This window comes from Balaenoptera acutorostrata, chromosome 11 (genome assembly GCF_949987535.1).
Source record: "Balaenoptera acutorostrata chromosome 11, mBalAcu1.1, whole genome shotgun sequence".
Taxonomy (NCBI): Eukaryota; Metazoa; Chordata; class Mammalia; order Artiodactyla; family Balaenopteridae; genus Balaenoptera; species Balaenoptera acutorostrata.
The window spans coordinates 3,969,425-3,997,076 of NC_080074.1; the positions used below are offsets into that span (position 1 = coordinate 3,969,425).

Here is a 27,652-nt window from a genome sequence, read left to right on the forward strand (position 1 = left end):
CAGAACTAGCTTGATGTGTTAAGTAACAGAAGGAAAGACAAGGGAGAGGAGGAGAAGGGTGCTCACGTGTGTGATGAGGTTGAGAGGCAGGTAGGGGCCAGAAGATGCCAGGCTGAACCTGCACTGACTGAGTGCCTGCCATGTGCCGGGCACCGTCCAAGCACCTCCACATGGGTTACCTCATTCAAGCGTCAGAACCCCGTGGCGTGTACGTGCTCCTGCTGTCCCCATGTAGCGATGAGGACACCCAGGTTGCAGAGCTTGAGAGCTTTGCCTGAGGTCACCCAGGGAAGAGTGGCTGAGGCCACTGAACCCCACTGAACCTAACGGTGGCCTAAGACTCATCCAGGGTCCCCAGGGCATCCTGACTCTGGAGACTTCTGCCCCTGGGCATTGGCAGGTCGCCATATTCATTGAGTACCAGAACCCCATTCCCAGCAGAGCCACACCCTCTACTTCCACCCAGTGGTTCCCCCACCCAAACAGATGCGGGACCCTTGGAGCCAGACACCGGCCACCACCCTGTTCAGGATGACGGGGAGCTGCAATTCCATTTGGGAGGAGGGGCGGGGCTGGGTGTAGGGGTAACTGTGTCAGTGGACCTCAGAGCCCTGGAATCAGCCCTGGGGACCCAGGCTGGGTAGGAACCTCAGGCCTACTGCCTGCCTCTGTGCGTGTGTGTGTGTGTGTGTGTGTGTGTGTGTGTGCCACTGCACATGCGCGCGCGCACACACACGGGGAGGGGATTCATAGAGCTCTTCCACCCCAGATTTCCCCCAATCTTGGAGCCATTCAGGGACCCCCTTGGAGACGGACCCCGGCGGGGAGCGACTCGCTGGAGGTCACGCGGGCGGTCCTCAAACCTGGCCCAGCGGTACCTGCTCCGCCGACATTTCTCCCGCGGCCGGCAGGGGGCAGCACGACGCTGCGCCGCTCTCCCCAGTGTCCCGAGAGGTGCGGCTCTACATGCTGTTCTCCCGGGGAAACTGAGACACGGAGCAGCACGCTGAGTGAGTGGACTAACCTAGGCGTCCCACCCCCTAGCCGTAACCCTCTCCTCTCCTGGACCCACTACGCCGGGCCGGCTGGTTCGGGAGCCTGCCCGACCTCGAACCCGGGAGCGGATAGGGGGTGGTGGTCCGCGAGGCGTGAGGTCTGGGGCGGTCGCCGAGGCCCCGGGACGGGAGCAAGCAGCCGCTGCGGGGGTCATTACTTAAGTCCCGCCACACTCCTCAGCTCCCGAGGATTCGCCTCATTATCAGAGGCGGAGATTGAGGCTGGTGGCGCTGGGGCTGGGAGGTGGCCCCCGGAACCTGTGCCAGGTGGGGCACCCCGTCCGCCTCTCAGTCCCGGGACCCGGCGTGGCCCCAGCGGCCCGAGACACCCCGCTCCCGCCCGGGTCTTGGCGCGCCCGCAGCCTCGCGTCCGAGCGTCCTCCGTGTCGCCGCCGGGTGGCAGCATCGGCTCGTGCTCCCCAGCCCGCCCGGCTCCAGCCAGCAGCCTCCCGTCTCCCGGGCTCAGCTTCCCGTCCCGTGAAATGGGGTGACATCTGGGGCGCTGGGACGCAGGGGACACTTGGGGGTGAGGCTGCTCTTGTCGTTTCACTTCTTTCTGTGCCTCAATTTCCCTGCCTGTGCTTATCTCCACCGTGCCTTTCATCTGTGAACGCTCCCTATCTGCCCCGCTCTGCACGGCTGCCCCCGCCACACCTCGGATCCAGGGGCCGAGGAACGGCCCGCGCCCGGGTCGTGGCAAAGGTTCAGGGGATTTGGAAGGATTAAGAGGGGATCAGGAGCAGGGGGTCGAGAGGGACGGCGGGGCGCGGGAGGGAGGCCGACTCTGAGGCAAAGTCCCCGCTGGGGCTTGGCTAGGTGGGACCAAGGGTGGCTGGAAGCAACACCCCTCCCCCACCTCTGGCACTCTTTCCCCAGCAAGTCTCGGGTCTCGGCTGGCCCTCAGGGACTAAGTGCTTCCCAGTTCCATCCACTCTCCCAAGAGGCGTCCAGGTCTGTAGACACTCGGAGCGGGACAGGAGCCTGGTCAGGACAGCGCTTAGGCAGAGGGCCACCGTCCTGCCCTCTCGGAACAGACAGGGCTTTGGCCAGCAGCAGGGTCTGCCCGCCCGGGTGCCCACTGCCCAGGACTGAACCCAGTCAGACCACTCCCGTATGCGAGGCACCGCGGTGGTTCTGACCTCGCGCTCTGGGCACCGAACGTGAATACTGAGCCTGGCACTGCAGAGGAGGTGGTGCAGACTGAGGGGACCGGGGGCGGTGGGGAGAGCCGTCAGGGAGTCCTTGGGGTGGGAGCCTGCCACACAGCCAGGGAAGCCCCCTTAACCTCCTCCTATCCCTCTCCATCATGGTGCTGAGCCAAACAGCTTCTGTAGGAGGTCGTCCGAGCCACCGCCCTGCATCTGTCTGTCCCTTCCCTGTCCCTACTTTGAGTAAGCGCCACTGGCAGCCGTGGTGACAGGTGTGGGGGGACCCTGGGCGCTGGAGGAGGGTCTGATCGAGGCCTGCCGCGTTGGCAGAGGTGCCTGGGCTAAGGGTGTGGCCCTGGTGGACCCCGTGTGGATAATTGCTGGGGGTAGGGTAAGCGTGCCCAGGATGGCGATGGGCGTGGGTGGGTGGTCTCTCCCTCCCCCACTAGAAACTGGAAGCCGAGTGGCTACCACAGCCTGAATCGGCCATTCTCGCCGGCCCCCCACCCTTGCGGGCGCAGAGGAGCGACCGGCCCCTCCGCAGGTGTCTGTTCGGTGCCGCACCCTCCCCCGCGCGCCCCCCCTCCCCGCGCACCCAACCCCCTTCCTCCCTCCCAGTCCCGGCCGGGCGATCGGAAGAGAGCCGGCCTGGGGAGGGGGTTCCGGGGGATAGATGCGTTTGTGTGTCACGGGGGAGGGAGGAGAAAAGGGAGGGGAGAGCCCGCGAGCGAGGGCGAGAGAGCGCGCGGCGAGCGAGGAGGGCGGGCGGGAGGCGGATCCTCCTACCTGGGGCGCGCTCGCACGCTCGCAGCTCGCTTGCCGGGGCCGCGAGTCACCTGCGGAGGCCGACAAGTGCGGACACATTGGCCGCCGCAGCCCTCGGCGAGGCGCGCACGGCCCCAGGCGCCTGCGCCCAGTGGAGGCAGCGCCCGCCCGCCGCGCTCGGGCCTCGGCCCCGCCGGCCCTCGTGGGGCCCCGCGGTCACACAGTCCGGCTCCGAAGTTGCGGCCCCCGGCCCAGGTCACTCCCCCAGGCGCACGCGGCGGCGGCGGCCCGGGCTCACCATGGTGGCAGCGCGCTCCGAGTGCCCGCGCGTCGCCGGCCGCCGGAGCCGCAGTGCCGGCTGAGAGCTGTCCTCCGAGGCCCCCGACTCCTGCCCGTCCCTCGCCCGGCCCGCGCGTCCCCTCCGCCCGCCGCTGTCTATGGCGCAGCCCCCCTCCCTGGATCATGCACAGAAACTTTCGCAAGTGGATTTTCTACGTGTTTCTCTGCTTTGGCGTTCTCTACGTGAAGCTCGGGTGAGTAGCCCCGTGGTCGGGGCCGGTGCCCGGGATCGGAGCAGCCAGAAGGAGCCGCTTCCAGGGTGTCCCCCAGGGGACGTGGGGACCGGAGGGGGGCACGGGCAGCCCTCGGGGATCCGGGGCTGGCCTGCGCCTTGGACACTCGCCCCGGCCCTGCAGAGACGCAGCCGAGCCCTTTGAGCTGCGGGTATGCCCGAGGGGCGCCCAGCCCAGGGTTGGAGGAGGGAGAGGAGGACGCGCGGGCGGCCAGGCTCGCTGGTAGCGGCGAGCGTGCCCGGCGCGTACTTTCACCTGTTTGGGCTCCAGGCCCCGGGGGTGGGACGCGCCTTCCCTCCCCCGGGCTGCGCTGGGCGCCGAGCCCGGGCCGAGCGCTCGCCGCCTGGAGGGCGCGCCGGGGCGGGGGGCGGGGGTCTTCTGTCGGCCGAGGGCCCCGGGCGGGCGGGGGGCGCGCACCCCGGCAGCGAGTGCGCCGGCCTGGGCACCCGCCACGGCCCTTCGTCTCTATCCATCACCCGGACGTGTTGAAATTACCTTGACAACTCGTCCGGCTGGCTCGGGAGGGGCCGAGCGGGCGGCCCGGCCGCCTCGGGCTCGGTCCGGGCCCCGCGCCCCCGCCCGCCCGGGGCCCTCGGCCGGGCCCCCTCTCGCCGCGCTCCCCCTCGCGCGGCCCGGCGGGCGGGCGGGCTCCCGGCGGGCCGCGCTCGCTGCTTGCTGCAGTAGCTGCTCCGAGTCGTATTTCCACATTCCTGAACCCAGCCGAGTCCTTACCTGTTGAGCTGCGATCTCCTTTAGACAGAATCTGTCTCGGCCTCGCTCGAAGCGGGGGTGGGCGGGCAGTGTGACCGTGAGGGGGGGTCGGTCCACCAAGCCCGGGGGGCCCACGGCTCCGCGCCCCGACGCGCCCTGCGCACCTACTGTGCGCCACCAACGGGGGGGAAGGCAGGCCCGGTCCCGGCCGCGGGCAAAGCCGGTGAACAGCCCCGAGGGAGGGCCGGCACCGGTGCCGCCAGCCGAGCCGCGGCCCCCCAGGCGGAGAGGTAGAAGCAGACTTGAGAGTAATTTCATCCATTGCCTCTCCCATCCAGCGCCTCCTCCGCCATTTTACAGATGGAGAAACTGAGGCCCAGGGCCGGCGGGGACTGAGGCCAGCGGCCGCACAGGCCCGGCTGGAAGCTCCCCGTCCTAGCCTCAGCTCTGCAGGCCTGGGCGGGCGTGTCTGCGGCTGCTGGTGGCGCTGTTTATTGTGGGTCTGTTGTAGGCTGTGTCCCTGGGTGTGTGTTTATGGGAGGTAAGGGTGCAGTGTGTTGAGCCTGCTGGGGGGCGGGGGTGGGGAGGGAGGCACTGTTTTCCGGACCCTCCGGGAGCCCCTGCAGTTACTCCCCCTGTGCCCCCCAATGTAACAGGCAACCCCTAATGAGGCTTGCCTTCTGCTGCCTGGTTCTCAGCACTGAGGCCTTATCGCCTCCTGGCAACCCTGGAGGCGAGTGCTTTTACTCCTCCCGTTTTAAGGACTAGGAAGCCATGGAACAAGGGAGGCCAAGTCACTGTCTGCAAGAGTAGGTGGCAGAGCCGGGACGTCCACCTCTGACTGCTCTTCCTAACACCAGCTCCTCAACAGGAGTCGTCTGAAAGCACCCCTTCCCCGGGCTGCAGGAAGAACTCTATGAATCCATCCCCACCTCCCCAGCCCGCGACTGTGGAAGGAGCTGAAGGCGGTGCCCAGGACTGGGGCCAGGGCTCGAGGTTGATGTGACCTCGGGCAGGTTCCCCCTCGCCATTCCTTCCTGAGCCTCCTCGTTCCCCTCTGTAAATGGGACCGCAGCTCTGGCTGTTCTGAACAGGATGGCGGCCAGTGTCTGAGTAGAGAGAACCTAGTGAGTTGAGACCCAGCCCGTGTGCCCAGGCACCTGTGCCAGCCTCTCTGGGAGCGCATGAGACAGCGAACCAGAGCTCGCTGAGCCTCTCTGTCCTCTGCCCCACCAAGGAGCCCTGGAGGGGGGGACTCCTCCCCCCGGCGTGCCCCCTAAAGCATATATTCTCCCAGTCCTATGGGGAGAGAAGATGTGGTCTCCAAACACCCCTGTGGGACCACATCCAGGAAAGCCCGAGAGTCACCCTGGGACCTGCCAAAGGGAGGGAAGGGGAGGGGACTCAGCCCCTGCCACCACCACATTGGTGGTGCCTGTACTGGAGTGAAGGGGCCTGCTTTCTTTGCAAGCCATCTTGGCTACACAAGGTGGGGAGGAGGGGCAGCTGGGCCAGATGTGACCTAAGGGGTTAAATGACTTGGAAGCCCAGTGCATAAGGACAAGGCTTAGGGATCCATCCTCCCCCTCACCCCTCACTGGATGGCTTTGGGTGAGCTCTTTAACTTCCCAGCCCACCTTCCCTCATCTGAAAAATGGGGTAACAGTAGCGCCTCTTTCACTGGGTGCTGGGAAGGTTAGTCCTGAGGGCCTTTGATCTGGGGGTGGAGGGCGTCCCAATAAAGTCGACCTTTTCTTATTGGTAACGATATCACAGCAGCTGCAGGCACCTGGGGACTCCTCCAGATAGTGTATTCCAGGGCCATGACGAATCCCAGGAGTTGGGATTTTAGGATCATAAAAGTTCCAAGGAAATATCTTGAGATTGTATGTATTGGGGGACTACTCCGTGATCACAGCCCCCTCCCCCCGCCCATACCCCCATGATTATGAACGTTCAGGAGCAGCTTCCCTCACCCCCACCTCTGCACGTGCAGCCACCATACACACATGCCCCTCAGCCCGGGTGCCAGTGCAGATGTGCAGCCTCTGGGGGAGCTCCTGGGCCGGCAGGAACGGAGAACTCAGTCCCTGAAACCCTCTTGTGGATCGGGGCTTCAAAAGCAGATGCACCTTGGATTGGGGCAGTTTCACAGCACATGGCTTTGAGGAGGCACAGTTCCTCACTTTGGAACTGAGCAGCCTCCAAGCTGCAGCCCTGGAGGAGGCCGAGCCGGGGCCGGGAGGAACCATCTGGAGTCTGGGTACCCTCTGCCCACTGGAACTGGGGTCCTGAAGCCCCAGGATGAGCCTTGCTCCATGACTGCCTCCTGCTCTTGGGGGTTCAGGAGAGGCAGAAGGGCCCAGAGGGATGAAGGTAGGGGAGGCGGCCCCCTCCTCCTGGATGCTGGGGACAAGTCTCCATGCCAGGTCTAGAAGCCAGGAAATCCACTCCCTCTGGGGCCACTGGTCATATTGCACAGACCTCTCCTGTCTTGTCACCTTCCCTCTTTGTGCCTTAACTCCTGCTTAAGGGATCTACACTGCATCTAGAGAGACATTCATATGTAGCCTGGCTTGGCAGACAATAGGAGGTGGAACTCAAAACCTTGTGCTTTGGGCTTTAAAAAAATCACTGGAAGGAGGATTGTTCAGAAAAGTGTGTTCTTGTGGGTGTGCTCCACCCCACACCTATCCCAGCCAACCCCTCAGAGGAGAGTAAAAGAAGTGAGGTGGGGGAAGCCAGAGTTGGGGGCCTCTATGCACTTGTTGGGGGGTCTCCAACAAGTGCAGGGCCTCTCCAAAGAGACTCAGAGGCAGGACCCTGCAGAGACGCCGGCGCGCTGGTGCACAGCTGAGCCCTACCACGCTGGGCCTGGTTGGCCATGGCAGTGAGTGCATGCGACCCACAGCCAGTCTCACCAAACCCAGGGGCGCACGCAGGCAGAGGCGCAGCGAACACAGTGCATTTGGGCGCACACACCTGCGCGCTCACAGACGCGCCCACGCTCCCGCAGTCACGCGCAGGCACATGCAGGCACGTGCACGCACACCGGAGCAGACATTGCCCAGCACAACACCCAGGAGAAGCGCACGCCCCCGCGCGGTTATCCCGCGGTGCCTCCCCCCAGGTGCACCCTCCAGAGCGGGCCAGAGCGGTGTGGCTGGCTGAAGTTGGTGGTTGGGGGGACTGTCCGAGCCAAGGCGGTTTGGGCAAGCCCTGGAGGCGGCTCCCGCCGCATGCTTCGGTCAGCCTCCCCTTTAAAAAACCCGCCCGCGGAGGAGGCGGATGTAGGGGTGGCCCGTCCAATGGCAGCCGCGCGCCTCAGGAGACTTGAAGACGTGAGCCAGAGCGAGCGACAGAGCTGGTTCCGACCGATCGACGGACGGAGGGCCAGACGGCGGCCGAGGCGCACTCGCTGCCCACTGCCCGCTCGCCTCCCGGCACTCCAGCCCCAGCGCCCGCCGCAGCCCCAGCCCCAGCGAGATGCGCGGCCCTGGAGGCGGGGCACGGGCGACCACTGCGCCGGGGCCCGCGCGCTCGGTTCCCTAGCGCCGCGTTCCGCCGCCCTACCTTGGGAGGGCCGCGGAGACCCCGGCCTCAGCTGGCCCACGCGCTCTGCCCGCGGGGCCTGCGCAGCCCCGCCAGGAGCGCCGGCCCACCATGCTCCTGCTGTCGCCGCGCAGCGCGCTCCTCTCCGTCTATTGCCCGCAGATCTTTCTCATCCTGTCCAGCGGCAGCTACCTGTGAGTGCCGCGGGTCACACGCGGGGTGGGCGGGTGGGGGCCCCCTCCCTGGGCTCCAGCACTGGAACTGGGCGAGCAGGGAACGCGGCAGTGAGGTCCCTGGGCGGGGCGCCGGGTGCCCGGCGCGCGCGGGAGCGGGGGCACTATGGGTCTTCTAGCCGGCCTAAGCCGCCAAAGTTGAGCAGTTGGGGGTCGGCTGAGGCAGTGAGAAGTTCTGGCTTTGAGGTCAGGGAAAGGGTGGCCCGCTAGAGGCCTGACGGCGCCCGTAGCCCTGGCTGCGCGCACGGAGCGCGAGGGCCGGAGGGCGCGCGGGTAGCGCGGAGATACCCTGCGCCTCCCAGCCGAATCCTGGACCAACGGGATCCCCCTCCCTATATAAGTACACGCGGCCCGCACGGCCGTGCCACACTCGAGAGAGCCGAACGCACACATCCGCTCCCCCGCGTACACACTGGCACACACGTGCACGCCGCGTCCCACCAGACAGCACCCAAGCTATCCTCCGAGGTTGCCGTGGTTTCGCGCGGCTTCCCGCCGCGCCGAGCGGCCCGACCCTCGCCGCGGCCGACTCCTCGTCTGGGGCGAGGGGGGCGCGCAGGGAGCGCGTGCGGCCGGCCAAGGCAGCGCGAGGAGCGTGGGGCGCGGGTGCGTCGGGCCGGGCAGCGCCCGCCGGGCTCCGGGAAGCTCCCGGCAGGGCCCGTCCGGGCCCAGGGAGCCGAGGGGCGCGTCGGCGCAGCGGTGGCTTCGCCGGATTCCTAATGGGACGCATATGCTCTGGCCTCCGATTTAAAAAGACGTTTGATTTATGGAACCGCCGTTTGGGGGAATTTAAGCTGGATGCTACTGATTAAACCTCAGAGCCAGTTCTCCCCCCCTTCTCTCCTCCCCTCCCCCTCCCCCTCCTTTACACGCGGGCCACGTCCGGGGTCGCCTAACGCGGCCAGAGGGGGCAGCCGCTGCCTTCCCGCTCCCTGCGCCACCCCCTCCCCCCGCGCGGCCGCAGTCCTAATAAATCGCCGCGCCCCCGCCCCCTTTTAATAGAGACGCAGCCAATTTCTCCTCCAGCTCCTAGGAAATTACTATCCTACCAGTTTTCCTTCTATAAATAGTCGCGCATCTTGAAACAAAAGTTCGCAACCGCAGCCAGATGCTGCGAGGCCCGCGGTTTCCCGGGCTGTGGGACATAATTACAAGGTCCGGGCGCAGAGAGCGCTCCAGGCCCGGCGGGCAGCCCCGGCTGCGGAGGCATCGCCTGGAGTTGGGGTGAGGGGGGGCAGGCCGCCCAGGGCAGGGCTCGGAGCCGGGTGGGGAACGCCTGATCATTGGGGACTCAGGCTAGGAAAGTGCCAGGCCAGAGAGTCCTGCTGTGGCGACCCTCCTGGGATCTGGGTCGACTCAGGAGGTCTTGAAATCTCAAGCCTCTGGTTCTCAGAGGTCGGAGGTGGAGATCCAGAAGCCTCCCCCTCCCCAGAATCCCCAGCATGTCAATCTTAAGCCTTGCTAGGGAATCGGTAGCTACTCTGCTTAAGAAATCACTTTTGGAGCCAGCTGGCTGAGGTCTGGCGTTAACGGGGAGGTGTCCAGGGGTGGGAAACCAGGAGTCCTCCCCGGGTGGTTTGGAGTAAGAATCTGGGACGAGGAGGTGGGCTCAGGGCTCAGGAGCTGGTGAGAGTGGGATGCCAGGGCCGCAGCTGAGGGGCTCTGGGGCAGGTGGTGGCCAGTACACCTCCACAGACCCTAAGTTTTCCTTTGGGGGTTGGCACCCCAAATCCAGGCCTGCCGTGACTGCCATCTGTGCCCACAGAGGCTCGCTCCTCGAGTGTGCACCGCCAGCTTTGTTGGCAGAAATTCTCCTAAGGCAACAGCTTTCCCGAACGTTCCTGGACCAGTGCTGGGGTCTGGAGTGGGTGTGTGTGTGGGGGAGGGCGGTAAGGCAGACTCTGCCCCCTGCCCTGCCTTCAGCAACCCCTGCCCCACTGTCAGTCCAGCCTGACCTTCAGCCCCAGGGGGAAGAAAGTGCTGATGCCAGCCTTTCCTGAGCAGAAACTAACGCCAGCGTTCCCGAGAGGGAGCAAGGGAGGCTCCGGCATCTCTGGGGCTCCCGCCACTGTTGGTGGGCATAGGGCTGACTAGGGTTAGGGTTAGGGGTGTCAGATGCCATGGGTGGAAGCAGGTCCTCAGTGATGCAAATGAATGTGAGTGTGGAGAGAAGACCCTGTGGGCCGTCTATGAGCCGAGGCCTGAATGCAGGTGAGGCAGCAGTGCAAAGTGCTTCGATCACTGTTGGGGGTCATTGGTAAAGCCCATCTCAGTAGCCTTCTCAGAATACTCCCAAAGGTTGGCCCTGGGGATCTGAGGATGCCAGGGGCAGGAGGGGGCCCTGGGCAGAGGCTTCTTTCTGCTCCAGAGAACTTTCCAGAAGGCATCCATTGCTGGGATCACAAACACTGGCGGACAATTGATCCTGCCCCTTTCATCTGGGCTGCTCTCCCGGCTCCGCATCCCGGGCTGTGGTCCGTGCACAGCGAATCCCAGATGCATGCCTGGGCCGCTGCCACTGATCTGGTCGGACGGGTGTGCTGGCCTGGAAGAGCCCCGAGCCCCTGCCGGACTCTGAGCTTGGCCTGGCTGGCCGTCCGAGGCAGCTCCGGCCAGCGCCGCTCTCCACTGTTGTTAGAGCCGGCGCTCTCAGGACCGGTGGGGGTCAGCAAGGGCCTAAGGGAGGGCAGGTGGGGGACTGCAGGCCGAGGGGAGGGCCTGCGGTGCCGGGTCGGCGGGTCTGGGGGCCAGGCTAAGGCCTCGTGCCAGGACAGGGCTGACCTACTGTCCTGGGCAGGTCCCTTCCGGTTTCGGCCTCCCTCTCCCAGATGTGGGGCTGGCTGCAGTGGTCCCCCCAGATCTTCCGGTACGAGTTTCTCATGGTGACCGCCACTCTGGGGAGCAGGGTGAGTCATGGTGACGGGGCAGTTACTCACCGACCACCTGGCCGTGGGGGTGAGGGCGCTCACCACTGCCCTGCCAAGGCTGGGCCTCTTCCCGGCTCTGCCGCTGTGGCTTTATTGGTGGTGCCAACCGCAGTTCCAGAAGCCCTGTGGACATGACCCTGGAAGGGGGCTGCTGAATCAGGCCCACTCCCATGGTATCGCAGCCTACGTGGGGGCAGAATGGGGCCACCGGCTCAGGCGGGGACCGGTTGCCCTGGGGAGGAGCAGCTCCTAGCCTAGGAGACTGTGCGTGTCCCGGTACGGGAGGAACTCTGCTGTGTGGCCTCGAGCAGGTCCATGGGCCTCTCTGGGCCTCAGTACGCTTGTCGTCGGTCACTTGGAAATGAAGATCCTTCCAGCACAGGCTCAGGTCAGGCCCATACGCCACTGGGATTCAAAAGCACGTGTGGCTCTGTGGAGGGGTGTGCACACGGGTGTGCCGAGCTGGGGAACCTGACAAAATCTCAACCCCCAAGGGACCCCCAGCTCAAGATATACGAATAGAACTGCTCTGATCACAGAGAACTTCGAGACATCATTGACGTGTGAGTGAGGCTCGTCAGCCACTAGTGAAAGGGGGAAGTGGTGCATTTTGGACATGACTCCTTCGACCTTCTGTATGTGGGGCGGGAGGGTCAGGAGGGGAAGGTGGGTCCCCACATGTTTCCTCCCAGGGCTGCGTTAGGCCCTGCAGCTATGTATTGTGGCCCGCAGGAGAAGGGCCCATTTTCTAACCAGGTTTCCCTTTGGTCCTTGTGAAGCCAAGGGGCCTGATGGTGACGCAGACACCAGGTTCACATCACCGTTCCTCCTCTTACTGCCTGGGTGCATCCCGTAACCTCAGCTGTGTCCTCCGTACAGTGGGGGCCATGGGAACAGTAACCTAGAGGGGGTGTGAGACTTCAACAAGCAAATGCTGAGACGAGCTCTGCTGGGTGCCTGGTATACAGTAAGTGCTCAGAAGATGGGGTTGTTCTCAGCTATTAGGAGCAGGGAGGCTGGCCACCCGTGACAGAGGGAGGCCCTGTGTCTGCGCTTGTTCAGTAGAGAGTGATGAACTCTCTAGGGGATCTCGGAGGGCTTCCTGGAGGAGGTGACACCTAGACAGGATTTTGAAGGATGGATGGGAGTTGCCCAGACTAAACAGGAGCACAACAGAGACTCTTAGAAGAAGGAACGATACTCACCGGCAAACACATTGACCCAGGTTTTCTCTCCAGGGAGACTCTCAGCATCTTATTGAGGTGGGCAGACAAGAATGTCGGGGTCCAGGAGAGAGGCCCTTTCCTGAGGTCACCTCTGGGTAACAGCCCTCCCGGCTCTGGTCCAATAGCGAGAGGAGTCCCGGGATCTCTGGGGCCTCGGGGGTGGTACAGGCAGCTGTTGGAGGTGCCCTGGAGCAGGGAGGTCACCACGAAGGGGAGTGATTTCTGATTTTTGACACCCTGACCGCACATTGTTTCATTGGGCTTCTCTGGGGACACCATGGACACAGGTCTGGCAAGTTGCACTCCTTGCCTCTGCCCTCCCCACACACTCGTGTCCCCCGGAGCCTCATGCCAGCCTTGGGGAGCAGGGGGCCAGGGCTGCTCAGCCTGCGGGGAGCCCAGAACTGGGCTGGGGACCTGGACCAATGCCATGGTCCGACTGCCCTGGAAGGACCCTGCGGGTGGTGGCAGGCGAGGGGGTGAGGTGGGGTGGAGGTCTTGGCTGTGGGGATGCAGACCCTCTGTCAGCTCAGGATTTGGGGTACCCAGAACAGGCCCCTCCATGTGGCCAGCCCCCTAACCTCCTGGGGCCTCGCTCCTCCTGGGGCAGATGGAGGGGCTTCAGCTGGCTCCCTGAGGCCTCCATGTTGCATGGTCCTGGGTCCAGCTCAGATACAGCTCACCTCCCCCCCGCCCCAACTCCCCCAGCAAGGGGACAGGAGGCCGGCGCCCTCCCTTGTCAGATGAAACCCCGGCCCAGGGCTCCCTCAGCCTGATGAAAGGGTCATTGTGTGGTGCGGGCCGCCGGCTGGCCAAGGACAAAACCACCATTTGTCCTCCTTCCCTGGCTCAGGGCAGGGGCCTCCCCTCGGGCCAGCCGGCGGGGTGGGGGTGGGCACAGGTGCGCTCCTCTTCCCTTTCTCCATCTTCCCGGTCTCCATCACAGAGCTGCTCCGCTTGCCCAGGCCCCCTCCCGGTCCTGCCTCCCACCCAGGGCATCCGTATCCTCTGGGCCAGCCCCTCTATTGGCAGGGAGGCAGTGAGCTCTCCAGCCCTGGAGGCATACAAGCAGACGCGGGAGTGAGGGCTCGGGATGATGGGGAAAGGCCTTGCCTGGCAGGAAGCCAGAACTCCTGGTCCTCTGTGTGAGGCAGCCATGCGGTGTGGTCGGCCTGCTCCACGGACGGGGATGCTGGGGCCCTGGGCAGGTCATCCCACAGCCTCAGCAGCGGAACACAGAGCAGGGCTTGGACCCCTGCCCACTGATGCCTTTCTCACTTTCGGGCCGGAGCAGGTGGCCTCTGAGGCACTGGGGATGCCAGAAGGGCTCGATCTGAGGCTGTGAGTAAGAAGACACTAAAATTCTGCAGCCCCCAGGTAGACACTGTTGCCGCAGACCCTGAAGCCTGCCTGCTGCCTGGAGCGGGGCTGAGGGTGGGTACTCCACCCTGCCCAGCAAGCAGCTCCCTGGCATCAGCTGTGGTCTGGAAGAGCCCAAGTCAGCAGCCCCTGGCAGTCCCATCCCAGTGACACCTGTGGGCCTGCATCCCTTTCTGGAACCACCCCCCATGGCCATCCCTGCTCCGGACCTTTCTCCACGTGCCTCCCAGGCCAGAGGCATTCCTTATGCTAGAAAGCCCTGATGCCGTGTCCAGCTGGAGCTATGAAGGAGCAGGCCCCTGGCAGGAGCCTTTGGAAGGGTTGGTGGTGGCTGGGTTCACCCTCCCCGTAGCATGTGGCAGTGCTGCCAGGGTGCCAAGGGCCAGGGTGTTGAGGGATCCAGAGCTGAGACTTAGGCCCTCACTGTCCCAAATTGCAAAACCCTTTCGAATAGGAATTCCTCCAGAACATACTACCTGTTCCCTGGGCCCCTGACTGGGGACACAGGGCTTTGCATTCCACTTCTGTGGGACCAGGTCCCCCTGGAAAGGCTTTCTCTCGTGAGGTGGATGTGTGCAGACATCTGGGGTCTGCTTTGAATCTGCTCCCTCCCAGGCTGCCGGAAAAGGGGAGCTAAGCAAGGGCCTCCCACTTGGGAGGAGCATGAAGGTCAGAGCACCGAATAACCCTCTAGGTCATACTCAACAGGGCTGAGCGCAGATTCGAACCTGCATCTGCCTGACCCTTAGGTCTGTCCTGCCTCTCATGGCATTCTGCTGATGCAGGTTTCCTGCCTTCAGCAAACTCCACTGCCTTCTAATTCGCTGCCTGTAACCTCACATGGGTGGAGAAACCAACTAACCCAGCTGGTTAGAACTGTCCGTTGACCAGGAGTCATGAGGCTCCGAGGGAGGACTTTCTCAAGCTCAGGGGCTGCCTCCATTTGGATTTGGGGCCAGAGGGACGCTTTCCTGGTAGGTGCAGGGGAGCCGAGAAGCCCTCAGATTCCTGCCCTGGGTCCCTCCTGGCCATGGGCCCTGACCTTTACCCTCTGAGACCGGCTTGAGCAGAGAGGAGGTGGCCCCAGCTGGCCAGCTTGTGACCTCTGCTGGCTCAGCATGTGTACGGTGCCTTGTGCCATGGACTTGAGGCAACCTTGTGGGCAACCCTCCCCTTTTCTGGACCTCAGTTTCTCCATCCGGGTGATAGGCCTAGATGCTCAGGGGCCCTCCTCTCCCCTCCTGCCCTCCCGCCCGTCCTTCCCAGCAGTCCGAGCTTGCTCTCCACACCAGCAGCACCCACTGCAGCCCCTGTGCCAGGGGAACGAGACTGGCCATGTGTGCAGGTGTAGTTGGGAAGCCCCCTTCCTTCCGCATGATTATGCAAAGCCCTGTGGTACCCACAGCAGGAACACTAGTTCATCTGCAGTGAGGGTAGACCAGGGAAAACCTCTCACAGAAGGTGACCTCTGAACTGGGTCCTAAAGAATGTGCCGGAGAGAAGGAGGATGGCGTTGCTGGCAGCGGCGGCGGCGGGATGACCGGGATGGTGGGGTGGGGGGATGGGGAGCGGGTGGCGGCTGGTTAGAGTAGGGTGGGCAGTGGGAGGTGAGGTCGGAGTGCGGGCAGGGCAGCTGCCCCAGGCCTGGGGAGCTGCAGGACAGAGATGAGTATCTTCATCCAGAGCTAAGGAAAGCCCCTGGGCTCAGGGTGGACGACAGGGGAGAGGGGAGGAGGCTGGTCCCGCCGGCCTCGGGCGCAGGGGGTGCCGAGGGGAGGGGGCGGATTTCCCCGGCGGGACCTGCAGGGCTGATGGGAGGCCGAGTGTGGGAGAGGAGCCCTGTCAGCACCCAGGCTTGGAGAGGCCAGGCCTGCGGTTGTGGGATTGACCACTGCCCCCTCCCCCAGCGCCCAGCACAGCACTCGGCTCTCGGTTGGTCCCCAGTAAACACATGTTGGATGGTCAGATGGCTGCTTGTGTGTCTGGGGCTCAGCGAGGCCCACTGACCTGGTCAGGGCCCACTGCCCAGCGGTGGCAGAGGCCTCCAGGTCCCAGGTGTGCTGGCGCAGGTGGACACGGGGTGGTCTGGGTGCCTGGATGACTCCCATCTTTCCAGGGTGACTGGCTGGGAGTGCCGCGAACTTCCGGGTGCTGCTGACACGCCCCCTCTGGCGGCAGCCAGATCCATCGCCTTGCTGCCCCCGTCTCCCCGGGCCTTTCCTGTGTCCTCTGTGCCCCGTCTGCCTGGGTTGGGCCCTGCATCAGGCTAAAGTGCTGGCTTGGTGGCCCCAATGGACCAAGCCCCTGGCAGTGCCCTGGCGGCGGCGTCACCCCTCACGGTGGCACTGCCCTGGCGGTGGTGCATGGTGTCCAGCATGCCCAGGTTCCCAGGGTGACCCTCCTGAGCCTCAGGTCCATGAAATAGGCTGGGATGCCAGGCGCCGGGCCGTCGGGGTGCGCAAGGAGTGTGCACGGGGTGACGGGGCAGGGGCCCTGGTCGCTCACCCTGTCCCCAGTAGTTCGGAGCACACAGGGACTCTGGGTTCATCACCCAGGGCACGGGGGACCCCGGAGACACTGGCCTGGAAATGCCACATCGGGGCTGTGTGGTCAGGCAGGGCTTCACTCCAGGCCGCAGCTCCTGGAGCTGTGCAAGGAGTGGAACGTTCCCCCCGCCCCCCGGGCCCTTCTCCTTTATTTCCTCTTGTGCAGCTCCAGGAGTGAGGCAGGGTCTGAGCGGCGATGACTCCATGGCCTAGGGAAGTCCTCGATGTCTGGCTTCTGCCCTGAGGAGTGGGCATCGGAGGGGAGGCTCTGGCTGACACCCTGGGCCACGTGCTTGTCTCCCATCCTGTCCCAGAGAGGAGCGGAGAGCAAGGGTTTGCAGTCAAGTCTGAGTGTAACCCAGAGCCGACCCCTGACCTTCCTTCTGCGGTCGGGACTCCTGCGGCGGTTGGGGTGGGGGGGAAAGGGGGAGGAAGCGGGGGAGGCAGGAGGATGGCAGGGCAGTGGAAGGATGCTGAGGAGACAGCCAGGGCCTGGGGCAGAGCCAGAGGTGGGAAGAAAGGCTGCAGAGCCCCGTCCCGCTCTTGGCTCCGACACCAAATCCCTGCCAGGTGGCTGGGTGGCTGGGGACAAGGTACTGCCCCTCTCCTTTAACCGGGGGCTGGCAGTGGAAGGCAAGGGTGGTGCTCAGGACACGGACCACCTGGGTCAAGCCCTGGGGCCCCCCGAGCTCGGGGAGGTGCTCTAGCCCCGGGAAGCGCTCACCGGTTGTTCAGGTCATCACAGCCAGGCTGAAGGGGGTGGGGGGGGGTGTGGAGGAGGCTTCTGGAAGGGTGAGCACCCGTCCCCAAAGGCATCCACGCTGAGGCACGTGGCTGGGGAGGCCCTGGTGGCCCGGGAGTTCTTGGAGGGGGCGGCCCAGAGCAGTGGGTGGTGAGGGCACTGTGCAGGGGCTTCTGGCCCAGAGGGGGTCCCCAGCTTTGGTGAGAGTGGAGGGCAGGGCTGTGGAATGGGGGAGAGCCTGGAGGGGGCTGGGCTCACTCAGGCTCACACTCCGCTCTGAGGTGCTGAGTGGCCCAGGCAGGGTCCCACCCTCCTCTGTTCCTGGAAGAGGGACCCTCCAGGATGCCTGCCCGAGGCTTAGTGCCAGGGCACGGACTCAGCCCTGCAGTCTGCACAGAGGGCATGGCTCGCTGCCCACTGGCCACAGGGGCTTGGCCCCCAGACCCGCTGCTCAGCCCGTGTCCAGGGTGGTCGGGAAGGCCGAAGTGCTGGCCAAGCCACTAGGCGCTGAGACTCCCAGCCTGGCCATGGGCCAGTGGGGCCTGCCAGCTTCCTCCCACCTGTTCCGCCCGCCTGTCCGTCCATCCGTCTGTCCTGAGGTTTCAGACTGGCATCCTGGTCATCCAGGCCTGCAGGCGCCCCCGCGTCCGACAGATCTGGGGCATCGGGGCCGAGGCCAAGGCCCAGGCCAGGGGTCTCATCCCTGCTCGTCCCTCAGTTCGCTGTGGGACCTCAGGTGCCCTGGCACCTCTGGGTGTTAGTATCCCCACCTGTACCTGAAGTGAGGTGAAAGGTCAGGGGTAAGGCCTAGGGAAGGTCTAGGGCACAGCAGAGGATGCAGGAAGTAGTGTGGCCGTGGCCTGGCCAAGCGGGTATTGCTGAATCTCAGCCCCTAAAGGCCTCCTCAGGAGCCTGGCCTAGATGTGACCATGCTGGGCAGGAGGAAGGGAGAACAGAGGAGAGACCTGGGTGGGCTTCTTGGAGGAGGGGGTACCAAGCTGAGCCTTGAATTTTGCCTGGCTGCTGGAGGGGGACAGGGTGGCCCTGGAGGGGGAATTGCTGGTCCAGTGTGGTCGGAACTCAGGAGTGTCCTGATGGGCCTAAATGCCCAGCAGAGGTCTGGAAGTTTCTGAGGTCAGAGCTCAACGTCCTGAAATTTTAGGGTCACAATGACTAGGTGAGGTTCCGACTTCACAGATTTGGCAAATGTGGGGGTGGATGGTGGTGGCCGCAGCCCTGCCCAAGACCCCCTGCCCGCCACCTGCTTTCCCTCAGGCTGCCTGGTTTCTCACCAGGGTGGGGTCCCAGGATGCCAGGCCAGGAATGCCAGCTATGTGGGGAGGGCGGGCTGGCAGCCGCCCGCCGGGGGCGCGAGGGAGCAGGCGGACGCTCTGCTCTCTTCCCCGGGAACACTGCGGGCAGCGAGCTGAGCGGAGCAGTGGCCTGGAAAGATTGCAGCGGGCAGACCCGGGTGCAGGGAGCCAGCCCGCAGGAGGCCCTGCCCACGAGCATTGGACAGATGGGTAAACTGAGGCTCCCAGAGGCCAGTGAGAGTCAGTGGCTGAGCGGAATTCGAACACAGGACCCCAACCCAGAGAACCTTCTTTAGGATACAGCTGCAGGTACCTAGATTGTCGCTTCAGCCCCTCACTCCGCAGATGGGAAACTGAGGCCAGGGCAGGCGGGGGGGCCAGCTGGGCCCCTTCCTGCCTCCAGGTCTCTCTCCAGGCTGCTTGGGACACCCTCCTCCCTGCCCAGCACCACGGAGCTCCCTGCTGGGTGTCCTCCTGAAGCCTTAGTTTCCTCATCTGTGAAGGGGGCTGGCAAGGCCCACCCTGAAGAGACCCCATGGGGATGAAGTAGGACAGGGTGGGGGACACTACTCAGGAAGGGTGGTCTTTTTGTTTTGTTAGATTTTTTTTTTTTTTTTCACAAGGGTGGTTTTTTGTCTTGTCGCCCCCATAAGTGCAGGCCCTGTGACTGGGCAGGTTAGGCGACAGGTCAGATGGTCGGGCAGGCTGTGATCAGGCCTGCCCTCTGCACACGCTCCACTCCCCTGCACCGCCTCCGGCCACGTCCCAGGGGGTTCAGGTACTTCCTGACCCAGTAGAGGGAGAAGCCATTTGCCAACAGAGGATTGATTGTGTCCGATTTTCAGATGAGAAAACTGAGTCTCAGAACAGCCTCGGAGTGGCCTTCCTGAGGTCTGGGGGTGTCCCCAAGCCCATGCTTCCCCCAAGCTGGCCTAGAGCCCCGGCTGGGGAAGGAGATGAGCAGATTCAAGGCAGATCGGAGCAGGGGCAGGTGGCCTGGGTGCCACTGGGCCCTTGCACTGGCTGCACCAGCCTCCAGCCTTCTGTTCCATTCTATCCTGATCCAGCTGACAGGGGAAGGCTGTGGGGACCCTGCGGTGCCGGCTCTGGGACTGTGATGGTGGCCCAGGGGGTCTGCAGTGTGACCCCAGACTTGGAAGACATTCTTGTCCCCATTTGACAAGCAGGAGCACTGAGGCCACCATGCGCCCCTGCCCCCCACTCTGCCCACGGGGCGCTGCTGGGCTCCAGAGCCGGTGAAGAGCCTCTTCCAGGCCATCTGTGGCTGTAAAGTTCTGGGCCAACTCCTGCCCACCTGAGGGAGAGGCTGGCAGGGACGCAGCCTTGGGTGGGCGTGGGGGCCAGGTGCCGCCCTCCCAGGTATTTGCCGAGTTACTTCCTGGACGAGTGGACCCCGGCTCGCCTCCCTGGCTGATCGCAGATAATTAGAACATTCTTCAAATATTTTGCCGGAGGATGCCTGGGGAGGAAGAATTGCAAAGCGCCCGGGGCCAGGAGCGTGGGCTGGAGGAGCTCTGGGCAGCGGGGGTGGCGGGGCCAGGCCAGGGATGGGGGCCTGGAGAGAGGCTGGGGATCTGGCCATCTCAGCCCGCCTGTCCCCACCTCCTTGGGGGTGGAGGTGCTTACGTCCAAGGCCAGCTCAGAGCCTGGCTGGGTGCTGGGCAATGTTGGGGATCCCCCAGCTGGTGGTGGTGGCCAGACCCTGCCCCAAATGGCATCAGGAAAAGCCTGAGGGGGTCAAGCACAGAGTCCTGGCTCCCTGGGGGTGCCGGTGGGTGGGAAGGCCTCTCGGAGGAGGGTCTCTGAGGTGGTGAGATCAGCAGGTCTGGGAAGAGGACCTGGAGGATGAAGGTGCAGAGGCAGAAAGCAGAGCGTTGGAGGGTAAGAGTGAGTGGTAGGGGTGTGCCCGGGGCCAGCCTCATGACTGACAGCACCCAGGGCCAATGAGGAGCAGCCCAGGGCCGGGCCGGGAGGCCTGGCTCAGGCCCTGAAGCCATGTCCTGCTGGTACTGGGGCAGGGCGGAGGGGCAGACTGGGGGTGGGGTGGGCCGCCCCAGAGGGCAGAAGGAGCCGTGGGCTGCCGGCGGGAAGCCCTCTCTCATCACTGCTCACCTTCCCAAAGGTGGTACAAGCTTCCTCCCCAGGAGGAAAGCAGGATGTCCCGCAGCGACCCCCTCCTGGCTCCCGGGGCTCTGGGAGGGGTCTGCGGTGTTGCGGCCCGGTGGGCTCAGTCATGAGGTCTGGGTTCCGGGAAGTACTTAGATCCTAGTCTCCCCCATGGAGTGCTGCCCCAGCCCTAGCCTCGGGAACATGCCCAGGATTCTGTGGTTGGTTAGGGGCCGGGGCTGCTCTGACCCAGAGCCCTGGGGATGGGTGGGCTGCATTAGAGCTGGTGTTCTGTCCAGTGAGAGGGTGCTGAGCGGGAGGGAGCTGGGGGTCCATGCCGTGGTAGGCCGTTTGCCCTCTGTGGGGCACCTCTGTCCTGGGCTGTGGTTTGTGGGGTCTTGTCGGGGAATTTGTAGGAGAAACAAGGTGCTGAGGTGGAGGCGCCTGGCTCCTGCGGCCGCATCCGTGGCCATCGTTTTAAGGCCCCGTGGACAGATCAGATGGCGCGAGGCTTCCTCTGGGCCTGAGAGGCTGTTCTGTCACGTGGACCCAGGCTGGCAACGATGCCACTTCTCTCTGGCTCTTTAAGTAGGAAGACAGGCCGATGCCAGTGGATCAGTGCCCTATCGAGGGCACTTTGGGGTGGCTTGACCCCCATAATCCCGGCACCCTGCCCACATCCTGGGACTCGAAGTGCTGGCCCTCATCCGGAGGCTGACATTTTCTCAACAATATGTAAAGTGGGAATAAAATCTGCTTTTATCGACCTGTAACAGTCAAAGAGAAAATGGGGTCCTCACGAGCCCCGCTGGCTGATGCGTCTGTCCGTCACCCATTCGGCAGCTCCACGGTGACCACTGAGGCTCAGCTGGGCCTGGCGCAGGCCAGGCAGACTGCACAGTGGGGAATGAGATGGGCCACCACCCTGGAGCAGCACGCGGCCTGCGTGGGGAGGGCCTGGCACAGGTTTGGGGGCCTCCTTCAGCAGCCCCCCTGGGAGGTCCCCCCAGTGTAGCTGGGCCCCAGTGCAGCCTCGTGCCCCCAGGGACCGATGGGGGAGGATGGTTCTCCAGATGGACAGGTGACCCTTCCAACTGTCTTTGAGGGTCAGGGACGGGGTGATGAGACACTGACCGGTCTGGGGCCAGGATGTATGGGTCCTGGTCCCGGCTTCCTCCCTCCCTCCCTCCTTGGGCTACTCGGCAGGTGGCTGGACCTTCTGGACCTTTCAGTCCTTATTCTGAGGAATAACAATAATAATTATAATTATTATCACAACATTTGCCCCCCGCCCCGCCACTGAGGGGACCCCTGAGCCCAGAGTCCAGCACGCAGTAGGTGCTCACGCCACCTTGAGTCCAACAGCATGAGGGGTTTAGGTTAGACTCCTAGCTGCTGGGGCAGGTTTGGAGGGTGTTAGCTCCTGAACAAAGCAGGGGTGTCCTACACAGAGACAGGGAAGGGCAAGATGGCTCTAATCCTGAGCCTCGGTGAGACACTGGCCCTCCCACTTGACCCCTCTTGGGTCCTCAGGGTCCCTGCTGTTGTTTCCCAAGGAAGAGCCCTAAGGCTGGGCCATGGCAGGACTGGGGCTTGGCCTAGACAGGGGTCTTAGCTGGGCAGCACTGGGAGGAGGCTGCCCGTCAGGGTCTGGCCCCACTGGTGGGCCCAGCTCCTCTGGGCAGAGGACCGCTAGCAGGTGGGCAGCTCTGCCCCCCGGCCCCGAGCGCTGGCCGGGCGCAGGCTAAGGGCAGGAGGGCACTGCCCCGCTCACGACGGGCTCCCTCCACTCTCACGGTCCTCAGGGTCTCCCGCGCCCACGATTCTTACTGCCCCGGGAGCTGCTGAGGCAGCCTGCCTCTCTATTCAGGGTTCCCAGAGGATCAGGGCCCAGTGGGAACAGGCTGGCAGCATCTGTGGACGGAGTCCAGGCGGAGGCAGAGGGCGGCAGGCAGGCAGGGGGCGGCCCTCATCAGAGCCAGGCTGGGGATGCCCTTTGATCCCCGGGCCTCTGAGCCTGGGTTTGGGCTGTGCTCTGGCCTAACCCAGCTCTGCCTGCAGGGGGCGGGGGCCCAGCCCACAGCAGCCCCCAGGAGCATGTGCTGCAGGAGGGGTTTGCACCCCTCAAAGCCGGGCACGCAAAGCATCCAGGAATGATTTTTAATGTTCACATTTTATTTCTTTTTTAAAAAAAATTTATTTATTTATTTTTGGCTGTGTTGGGTCTTCGTTTCCGCGCGAGGGCTTTCTCTAGTTGCGGCAAGCGGGGGCCAGTCTTCATCGCGGTGCGCGGGCCTCTCACTATCGCGGCCTCTCTTGTTGCAGAGCACAGGCTCCAGACGCGCAGGCTCAGTAGTTGTGGCTCACGGGCCTAGTTGCTCCGTGGCATGTGGGATCTTCCCAGACCAGGGCTCGAACCCGTGTCCCCTGCATTGGCAGGCAGATTCTCAACCACTGCGCCACCAGGGAAGCCCCACATTTTATTTCTTAATTGTGCTTTCTTTATTTTAATTTTTGTAAGAAAACTTGGAGTTTGTATTCTTGCCTTGTTTTGCCAGCCCTGTAAACGTTTGTATTGCAACAGTTTACTTTTTTGTCGAGGTATAACGTACATAAAGTGCAGAAATCTCTAGTGGGCATTTTGATGCCTTTTCGCCTACACGGGCACCTGTGTAACCCCTGCCCAGCTCGAGACAGAGAACATTCGGGCCCCCAGCAGAGCAGGCTTCCCCGTGGCCCCCCCCCCATCAGCGCCTCCCACCTCAGGGTAACTCTCTTCTGACTTCTGAGTTCCGCTTGGCCTGGAGCTTCTTATACGTGGTAGCATCGAGGTTCTCCCGTCTTTCACTCCACGTGGTGTCTGGGGGAGTCGTCCGTGTAAGCGGTTTGCATCTGGCTGGGTGAATGTACTGCAGTTTATCTGTCATTCTCCTGGTGATGGACACCTGGGTTGCTGTTCCCAGTTTGAGCTGGAGACCCGCGTTCATGTCCTTTGGCAGATGAAAGTGCTCACTTTTCTTGGGTGTATAGACCCTAGTGTGAAATTGCTGGGTCAGAGGGAAGAGCTGGTCCAGGAATGAACCCCTTGGTGGTGGATGCAGTGGCTGACGTGAGCACCCACTGGCTTCGGAGTTGCCGGTTTAAGCATCGGTCCCCCTGATAGAAACAGCCCCCCACGAGGGGGCTGGATCCTGGGGGCTCAATGAATGAGGGTCAGTAATGGGGCTCCCACTACTGGGAGGCTGTGAGGGTTAGTTAATAATGGCCAACGTCGATGACCTCTCGCCACAGGCCAGCTACGAAGTGCCAAGTACTTTGACTCAAGTACCCCTCCTGGCAGCTCTGTGATGTATCATGGCTATTATTACTCCCACTTTACAGATGTGGAAACTGAGGCACAGAGAGGTTAAGAAACTTGCCTGAGGTCTCAGAGCTAGGAAAAGGCAGAGCCAGGGTTCCAAACAAGCTGGCCCGCACCAGCGCTCATGTTCCTAACCCCTCCCCACAGAGCTGCCAGGTGGGCAGCCTGGTACCCAGCTAATGATACAGCAAAGGCCCTTCCCCGCCCTTGGCCACTTCTCTGCCCATCTGTCACCTGGCATTGGTCACCTGCCCCTCAGCCCCACTGGAACCCCCTCGTCCTAGGGGCAGCCCCATCCACTTGGACCGCTCTGGCAGGAGAAGGATCTTCTGATTGTTCAGTGGCAGCCTCCTCCTTGCACAATGCCGGGCTCCAACCCAGCGCCCTCTGGTCTGAGATCAGAGAGCCCTGTCCACAGCCCCCGGGGACGGGGATGAGGTGGGGGCTTCTTGTCTGCAGGGCCTGAAACCCTCTTCCTCCGAGCTCCCTTCATGGGACTGGCCCAGGCCAGGAGTGAGGAAAGTTCTAGATTTTCAGCTTTGCCCACTCCCCCTGGCATCTTGCCTGTGTCCCGAGGCCCCTCCCTGAATAGCGCAGGGGGATGAGCCCAGAGCAGAATTTTCCATGGGAAAAGTCAGCAACTGAAACACGAGCGCCCCGCCTGGCTTCTCTGTGCTCAGGGCCACGCAGAGCCGCCCTGCCAGCCTCTCCTGGGGCACCTGGGCGGGCAGCTGAGGGCGGGCAGCCTCCCAGAGGGTGAGAGCCGGGCCCACCCGGTGGGGCATCTTGCTGAGAGTGCCCATAGCATGTCCTCACCCCAAACTGCAGCTACCCCAGAATGCTGCCTGCGTCCGCCTTCCTGTCTCCTGCAGGGCATCAGTTCTGTAGCGACCGTGTATTTTTACCCCTTTCCCACTCTGACGGTTTCCTAACGCGCCACTCATATCTGCAGCCCCGTCCCCTCTGGGTGGAAGGAACAGTGCGGGCAGGTCTTCAGGTGTAGTGAGGCCAGGTCCTGGGGCGAGGCGGGCCAGGCCCGTTCAGGGAGGCCAGTGGTCAGACTGTGGGAGAGGGGATGGACGGGGCACTGGACCGGTTGCCAGAACTCAACCACTAGCACCGGCAGCTGTCCAGAAAACTGCACGAATTAACGAGTGACCTGGAGGATTTTAAGTGCGGGGAGGATGTAAGGTGTGTTTTGAGAATGAAGAGTGGGTGTAGTTTCCCACTCCAGGCTGTCTTCTATATTACGCTCCAACTGTGTGCTGTGCTCTGAGCCACGGTGCTGTCTCCACCTGAGTTCTGGAAGCAGAGACCTGGCTGTGTGGCCTTGGGCAGGTCCCTTAGCCTCTCTGAGCTCCAGTCCGCACTCCTGTAACATGGGGATGGCAAGGCTCATCTTGCAAAGAGAGGATTGAGACATAGCGGAGGGCTGTGTTGTCCAAGGCGGGTGCTCAGAATGGGAATATTTAATATCTTTATTTATTTATTTATTTATTTTTGGCTGCATTGGGTCTTCGTTTCTGTGCGAGGGCTTTCTCTAGTTGCGGCAAGTGGGGGCCACTCTTCATCGCGGTGCGCGGGCCTCTCACTGTCGCGGCCTCTCTTGTTGCGGAGCACAGGCTCCAGATGCGCAGGCTCAGTAGTTGTGGCTCACGGGCCCAGTTGCTCCGCGGCATGTGGGATCTTCCCAGACCAGGGCTCAAACCTGTGTCCCCTGCATTGGCAGGCGGATTCTCAACCACTGCGCCGCCAGGGAAGCCCTTAATATCTTTAGGGGAAAAAAATCTCCACATTCTAAGGGAGACAATGTTGAAATCATTTCTGAATTATCAACCATATCTGATTTTTTTGCTCCTGGTGTACAGTGCGACTCTCTTCTCTGAAGCTTTTGTTTTACCTCTAATCCACACACTGACATCTGAAGGATGGCTGGGGGCTCCCATCCCCCTACTGCATCAGCACCAGTCGCCTGGGAGAAGCATACAGGGTTACCAGCCGGGCAAGGCCCCTGTGGTCCCCTTCCACAGATCCCACCTATGGCCGGGGGTGTGGAAGTCCTGTGTACAGAGAGCATTTTTTAAAAATTAATTAATTAATTAATTATATTTTTGGCTGCGTTGGGTCTTTGTTGCTTTGGTCCGGCTTCCTCTAGTTGCGGCGAGCAGGGGCTACTCTTCGTTGCGGTGCGCGGGCTTCTCATTGCGGTGGCTTCTCTTGTTGCGGAGCACGGGCTCTAGGCGCATGGGCTCAGTAGTTGTGGCACATGGGCTCAGTAGTTGTGGCGCATGGGCTTAGTTGCTCCACGGCATGTGGGATCTTCCCGCACCAGGGATCGAACCCATGTCCCCTGCATTGGCAGGCGGATTCTTAACCACTGTGCCACCAGAGAAGCCCAGAGAGCATTTTTAAAAATTGTGTTCAAAGTTCATTTAACATAAAATTTGCCACCTCACTTTCACCGTGTTAAAGTATACAATTCCAGGGCATTTCATACATTCTCAGTGTTGTGTAACCATCACCTCTATCTAGTTCCGTAACTTTTCCATCACCCCAGGTGGAAATTCCACACCTAGGAAGCAGTGACTTCTCATTGCCCCTCCCCCAGCCCCTGGCCTACCCTGCTTCTGTCTCTGTGGATTTACCTTTGCTGGACATTTCATAGAAAAGGAATCGTACAATATGTGGCCTTTTGTTTCTGGCTTCTTTCACTGAGTATAATGTTTTTGAGGTTCATCCATGTAGCATGTGTCTGTACTTCATTCCTTTTTATGGCCAAATAATATTCCATTGTCTGGGTAGACCACATTCTGTTTATCCATTCATCCGTTGATGGACATTTGGGTTATTTCCTCCTTTTGGCTATTGTGACTAGTGCTGCTATGAACATTTGTGTACAGGTTTTTGTTTGAACGCCTGCCTTCATTCTTTTGAACATACACCTAGGAGTGGAATTGCTGGGTTCTATGGTCATTCCTTTTTGAGGAACTTCCCAACCGCTGTCTACAGCGGCTGCACCATTTTACATTCTCACCAGCAATGCATAAGCGTCCCAGTTTCCCCGCATCCTCGCCAATGCGTGCTATTTTCTGTTGTTTTGATCATAGCCATCTTGGTGGGTGTGAGGTATTTCCTCTCTGTGGTTCTGATTTGCATTACCCTAATGATGATTGATGTTTGGAATCTTTTCCCGTACTCGTTGGCCATTTGTCTCTCCTTGGAGAAAGGTTTAAGTCCTTCACCCATTTTTAAAATGTGTTTGTCTTCTTGTTGATTTGCAGGAGCTCTTTTTGACATAATCCCTGAGTATTCATTCATTCGTTCGTTCATTCATCCACTCCACGCTCATGGTCGGCTACACGGGGCAGTCCCAGAGACCCTAGGGCCAGCTCAGACCTGGCACTGCCCTCGACGTGTTTGCGGGCTGGTGGGGGAGCCAGGGGTGGAAACAACGACCATGAGACCAGGGGTGAGGTTGGTACTCGAGGGACAAGTGTCCACAATGCGTGTCCTTGGGGCCCGGGGAAGAGGGGTTTGAGCCCAGTGGGGCTTGCCCTTGGGCCTGGAAGGGCAGGAGAGTTTGTGAGACAGAAGAAAGGGAGGGAGACCAGCATGCCAGGCAGAGGGAGGAGCGCAAGCAGGGGTGGCAGGGTCGTCAGAGGCCAGATCCTAGGAGGGCTCCGATTCTGATCAAAGGAACCCAGGGAGCTGTAGTTGGGCTCTCAGGGACACCATCAGGGTGGGGTGGGGGGAGGTGGGTGCTAGGGGTGGCCTGCCTGGAGGGGGGAGACCAGGGCTGCAATCATCTGTTTCTGCCCCCAGGGGCATCCAGTTAGACCCCATCTGTCTGAACTTCTGCCCCCAGGAGCAAGGCTTCTTACCCTGGGCAGCAGGGCCTTGGCAGCCCAGAGCCTGCTGGAAGAATCTGGGAATGGGGAATGTGCTTTTAGCATCTAGGCTCCAACCCGAGGCCTGGAGGCTGGTGCCCGGCAGG

General features: G+C 62.4%; 1 protein-coding gene across 5 annotated transcripts in view; it reads left to right on the forward strand.

Annotated features, from left to right (window-relative positions):
• Positions 1-3,357: 3,357 nt before the first annotated feature.
• Positions 3,358-27,652, forward strand: part of WNT7B (Wnt family member 7B) — a 51,499-nt gene continuing 27,204 nt past the window's right edge. For 4 of the 5 annotated variants that reach the window (XM_057556780.1, XM_057556777.1, XM_057556778.1 and 1 more), the window contains exon 1: positions 3,358-3,501. In XM_057556780.1, coding sequence (XP_057412763.1) covers positions 3,431-3,501 — 71 coding nt within the window. In that variant the 5' untranslated portion in view covers positions 3,358-3,430. Of the gene's footprint in view, positions 3,502-7,848; positions 7,998-27,652 lie in introns of those variants that run through there. The other variant, XM_057556779.1, reaches the window with a different exon arrangement.